Source organism: Echinococcus granulosus (genome assembly GCF_000524195.1).
Source record: "Echinococcus granulosus chromosome Unknown EG_S00137, whole genome shotgun sequence".
NCBI lineage: Eukaryota > Metazoa > Platyhelminthes > Cestoda > Cyclophyllidea > Taeniidae > Echinococcus > Echinococcus granulosus.
This window is the reverse complement of record NW_020170517.1, coordinates 92646-98541: the sequence shown is the minus strand read 5'-3', so window position 1 is coordinate 98541 and position 5896 is coordinate 92646. Positions and strand designations below refer to the sequence as shown.

The 5896-nt window shown below is 41.6% G+C and overlaps 1 protein-coding gene across 1 annotated transcript in view; it reads right to left on the bottom strand. All coding sequences in view use genetic code 11, as the record gives it.

The window, feature by feature from the left end:
- The window catches only part of EGR_09213 (Dynein heavy chain 5, axonemal), a gene marked incomplete at both ends in the record, with an annotated part of 35733 nt that extends 31288 nt beyond the window's left edge, over window positions 1-4445 (bottom strand). The window contains 3 exons of the mRNA XM_024498462.1: window positions 41-192; window positions 265-563; window positions 4242-4445. Coding sequence (XP_024347129.1) covers window positions 41-192; window positions 265-563; window positions 4242-4445 — 655 coding nt within the window. The remainder of the gene's footprint in view (window positions 1-40; window positions 193-264; window positions 564-4241) is intronic.
- Between the last annotated feature and the right edge of the window lie 1451 nt (window positions 4446-5896).

The window sequence follows — 5896 nt, the reverse complement described above, 5'->3', positions numbered from 1 at the left end:
CTCAAGCCATGACAGAGCACTTGTTGGATCTCTGACTTACAGTTATCAAATTGCATCGAATTCCAAGTGATGTCTGCCACTCCGGGGTAGAGACTTTTGGCGACTGCGTTCAAAAATGGCTGAAATATCGCCGTCATAGGCTGGGCAATGCAAAGCTGCAGTTTTTCAAACCGCAAAAGTTGCTCCTTAAGTCTGCAAAAAACAAGATAATCAAACAAAATAGGTGGAGAAAAATTGACAGTATTTTTTGTTCAACTATCTCACTGATCATTATGGTTCTTGAGCTCCCTCTCCTGGAGTAGGAGCTCCATGGCGATCTTGGGCACCTTGAGACCGAGTTTGCGGAGGATCTGGGACTCCCGAATGATGGTCAAGGTGGTGAAGGGGGGGTTTACTGAAAACTGGCCTCTCTCGGGGTCACGAGTTAAGAGAGGAGATTCAAGGAGTTTACATGAGGTATCCTCAAGGCTTTTGCACCACTTGCGGTAGTTCACTGCCTCGTATTTTACCAGAACAGTTGCTAGTTGGTTAAATCGTTTAACCTGCTTCTGACCTTCCGGTGTCTACAAACAATGAAGTTAGTCTCTCAATTTTTTCTTTTCACTTTTTACCAAACTAAAAAAAACCCAGGGTCACAGTTCCTCAAGGTCAAACATGATATCTTGTCTTGTCTTTACTCTTTACCTAAATCACCAATTAGAGATGAATGAGATCTACCTTCTATTAACCTCATTTCATATCAAAACCTAAAAAACTGATTCCAAATTTTATTTACAAACTTAACAAAAATGCTCAAGATAATATTCCTGACTGATTTACTTTATGAAAGTTTGAAAGGTAGGAGTATGTGTCCGTGGTATTTAAAGCCGTTGGGTAGTATGCCAAATTACTGAATATTTAAATGATAAGAATTTTTTATTCTCATGGAATCTGATCACCCACGTTTTCGTCCTCCCTTTTCAGAGAATGTAGTTTATGTTATGTGTGATTCTAGGATATTCAAATGGCAGGGAAATGTGATAGCAACCACTTAAAGAAGAGTTGAGAGGATCAGAATGGTACGGTGTCTCCCTTCCATCCTTATAAAAAGGGGTTCGCGTGGGTCAGTTTTGTGGTATACGACATAAGGTGTTTTTTTGTAAGAGCACGAACGGAACTTTATCGCCACTGTCTGACTTGACCGGACTGTTCTGGCTGTTGCATCAGATGGATAGAACCGAGATCCAATTGATTGGTCTTCAGCAAGAAGGCCAAACGTGGTGAACGATCAAGTTGTCAGTCCACTACAAACACACATACTGTTGTGTTTTTTTGTGTATAATCACGGACACTATTAAGATTCCCACCCGCGTAATCAAGCAATACTACCTCGGGAAAGCGAAGTCTTTGTGTTTATTGCCATAACCCGATGCCTCTGCACGCTCCCACTGAGTAGAGCACTAAGTTATGGGTCAGCGTCATTTTTGTGAATTGACAGTCTCACCGAATGACTGTGGCCTTATTGTGGACATTAGCAGACTTCCAATGTTTCTACGTCAACATTGAACAATCAGGGGGTTTAGTCTGTGGGAGCCATTTTTGAACATTAGAAAAAGAGGTTCGTAGAAAGTTTCAGATCACCGAAACGGAGGCGCTATTTCTTAACTTATAGTCTATAATAGGAGGGAGTTTGTCCTCTTATCTACATCCAATTTAGCGTCTGCCAGCAGTTGAATTGATGGACGCAAAATAACTACAATTGTGTCTACTCAAGAAGGTTTATAAGGCGAGGCGATGTTAAGAAATGATCACTATTGCATTTATGTGTAGTAGTCCTTAGGTCTTCCATCACATTCAAGTCAACTTTTACCTTGTTTGTAACAATTTTTGTCCTGTTATCTGTCTCTAAGCCCTATTGTGCTCCTTCCAACGTCACCAGGAGCGCATTTGACGGTATGGTAATCTGCACTCTCATTCCGGCCTACCGCTTGAAACCTTTCAGTCTCGGTAAGTCACTAACCTTTAAGCATATTCCAAAGCGACTCGTGCGCTCGAATACCAGCTCCCTATCTGGTTTATTCTGATTAAGACCAATGTCTATTAAGTTCTACTTATTTCCTAAGGGAAATAGCTCTGAACCCGAGATAATGATCCTCTTACCTCAAGCGCACTAGGACAGCGATTGTGGATTGCGTCGAGTGGTTGTCTTATTCTGTGAAGCAGAGCTCTGGCCCATCGAATTCGCCCAGCAGTCGGGGTCATCCCCCGCTCTAGCGGCGGCGACCGTTTCTCCTCCTCGTAAATATCTCGCACGTGCTCCAACTCGTCACCATAGACACGCAAGATTTGTAAGTAGCGAGGGACAAAATCCAGATCCGGATCCGTGATCCGAATCTCCCATAGGGAAAGGAAGTGAAGGAGGTGGGATGCCTTGAGGGTGGAAGAGGGAAGAAAGTTGGAGGAATGAGATATGGCTAAAGGAGGGAGGGAACTTGGTATAAATGGGAGCTTACGGAAAGGCGTCGAGAAAGCCATTTGTCTAATAGGGAGTTGATTTGGGTGAGTAGGGACTTGCGTTGGGCTTGAAAAGACTCCAAATCGGCCGTGAACTGTCAGAGAGGTAATTATAAATTATTCGTAAGGTATTTTTCTATATTAATTATATTTTGGGGATGGGAGGAGGTTTCGTTACATGAAGCATTATTTTTTTTGCAAAAAACTTCACAAAAAACTGTACTTTTAGAAATTTTATTAATCCCCAGTAAGTTGTTTCCCTATGAATAACCTGCACGAAAACTTAAAACTTTCTATAGCGAAAAATCGCTAAAATAGTCTGTCAAGAAATATTAAGGTAAATCTCAATCTTTTTTTCTTTTGTACTTTACATTAGATGGTTAGATGCTGCCTGACGAAGCGCTTTTGCTGTGCCGTCGGTGTGTGCACGCGCCCCCATGGGCCGCAGGGGTGTCAGCACCGCGAGGATGAACGGCCTTTGGACTGGTCCTCAATCAAGTTAACTAATCATACGGTACTGGGAAAGTAGCAACGCCCTAGACAAATAATTGCCTGTCTCTTTGGCCATCTGTACATTAGTTTTGTGTCTCCAGCACACTGTGGAAGGGACTTCAATTAGACTGAGTCTTCGTCAGGAGGAGCCTTGACTACCCTCAATGGTTAAACTTTGTAGAGACATGACCCTTAATTTATCTTCTGCGAGCTGATGATTTTACACTTATGGGAGCATTGTGCCAAATCGGTTTTAAATTTTGTTTAAGAGATCTTCAACACTAATGTTTAAGTAGTGACGACCAAACACACAAACATGAAGAATTTTGCATCTAATCGTATTTTTGAAGCAAAAAACTGTATAAAGACAATTGACAATTCACCTGTTTATTTCTGGGGTCAGTCGGATCGCCAGTCCACTGGTGGATGGAATCCAGCATACTCTGCCATGCACTTATCACGTCCATCGTGTCGTCAGCATGAAGCGTTAAAATCGGTCTCAAGTTCTCCACAACAATCAGCAAGTCGTCAATTTCCGAGAGTCGACGACAAAAGGCATCAAATTTCCCGAAAATTTTGTTCTCACTGAGCAAAAGCTAAACTTGAAATAGAGTTCCCACCTGCAATTCAGTTGTCTTCCATCCGGAGTTGCTGCCAACTTCGTCTTTACTGCATAGAAATTTTTGCAGTACACGTGATATAACTCTAAACACCCATTAATCCTTTCATGGACTTCTTTGCTAAAGCGTCAAATCAAATCCAACAGGAAATTATTTAAGGCACTTGATATTGTGTTGCACAATTTTAGGCAATAAGCATTTGTCCAGATTTCGGAGAAAGGCATACTTTTCGTGGACAACTGTTTTGCTATCGCACAGTAGTTGACATAATTGACTCTCTTAGAAGCCACTTTTAAACCTAATTTGCCCTCTGCCAGCTTTGATTATTACAGTTTGATCACTTAGCGCTACTAATTCAACATCATGGGCAATAAATATGTGGATGACCGCGAAGTGTAAAAGGTAATCCAAACCTTGGGAGGTCCCAAATTTTGTCTACCCCTGAGTACAAAAATTGGCGACACGCGCTGACCATCTTGTTGGTCACTTTCACGAAGAGCGAAGTTATTCGCTCGTTAGTGTTGAAGTACTCTGACACCTCGAAGATCACCTTGATAGAATCCACCAAGGCTGGAACCTCTTCTTTTAGTTTTTTCTGGTCAAATGTCGTTAGTAATGTAGGCGATATTAACTTACCGGACTGTCGTGGAATACCGATCCGAAGTACTTTTCAAAGCTGGTCAGGAACCGAACGTTACTTCTCGCTTCTACTGCATATTTGGAGATCTGATTGGTCTGCAAGTTGAAAGACTCTCGGATACACAATGCCGATGCTGGTGGTGGACTTGCAGGAGCAGATTTATCCTTTGTTAAACTACTTCCTAGATATTTTGAAAGCATTTGTGCTATTTCTCATCCGCGATTATTACCTCCTTCCGTAAGAATTCGCTGAATTTTAAACTTAAAATTAAGAAAAAACAGTTTTAAAATTGTCTACCAATTTTTGGCAAAATTCATCAAATTAGCAGCAAAATACTCTTCTCAATTTTCCTGCTTGAATGTGCTTTTAAACTTACTGCAAAATGTTATTCCCCAATTATTAAAGTGTAGTGGAAAAATAAAGGCTTCCCCTTAAGAAGGCTGTTTTTTTACCAAATCATTCCACAAGTCAAGTGATGCCAATTTGACCCCTTCGAGAGCTTTCGTAACGATGGACGCTTCAAGACTTGACATGCGTTCCATGAGTCTGAAACCGCACACAAGTGCGAATAAATTTTTACAAAATGTAGGTTAACAAATGAGTAGTCAAATTTGCGAAATCAGTTTTTTTTTAGAACGTTGAACCTCAGAGAATCATTTCTCCGTGGTGAATATCATTTCCTAGACATAAAAATATAGACTTATAGGTAGGTGACTTAGAATTCTTCAAACGAGTACCTACTGAACCACGTGGATTCCACATGCTTTGCATGTTTGACCTTTAATTCGGTGGTGTGACGTCATCCCTATAGCTCCTTCCCTCACGGTGAAAGGACACTCTTCCACATTTATCCGCCTTACTGCGTCTCCAGAGATGACTCAAAGCGCCACAACAAAGTGGTGCATTGTGACTTAAAATAAGCCTCCTTCAGTTGTTGGAACTGCCTGCAGCCCCCAAAAGAATCCCCTTTTCGATTCTCGAGAAATCTACTTTAATTTCTGTTTCTCAAACATTCCAAAAAGTTTCAAAACGCGCGTTCTTGCTCAGGTCTCCTAATTTGGGTCTAAATAGACATTAAGTGACACAGACGGATTAATACACAAGAATGGAACCGCCCTCTTTTCGTTACTTAGCCGGCAGTCAGATATGCATCCACGGACGCGATGGGAGCGAAAAACGTCCGCATCGAAGCTGTTAGCATCTGATATCTTTACTTAAGAAAACGAATCCGTCAAATGCATCGTATTAAGGTTACAAATCCATAGTGAGGTAATAACCTTCAACCTAATCAGTAGAATTATCCTGAACCTTCAAACCCTTTCCTTCAAATAACCAGTGCTTTACCCCATTTGGTACCTGAAAGAGTTCACCGCAACTTGCATCTAATCAGTCGCTATGTGAGTAGAAGCAAATAAAATAAACTCCACCTATTAAGAGTGTCCCATCGAGAGCGCCAGTAAGCCAGTTCATCCGAAGGTCCAGCATCATCAGTCTCCTTGATGATGAGGTTCAGCTCATTCACTGTCAATCGCACCTGCTTGTTCCATGCGGAGAGCACACCGTCCAGTCTTCGCAACACGTCCTTGTTAAGACCTGGGCATTCGGACAACACAGAAATTGTTTTATCCTAGCGCTTAATTAGCATTTGTGT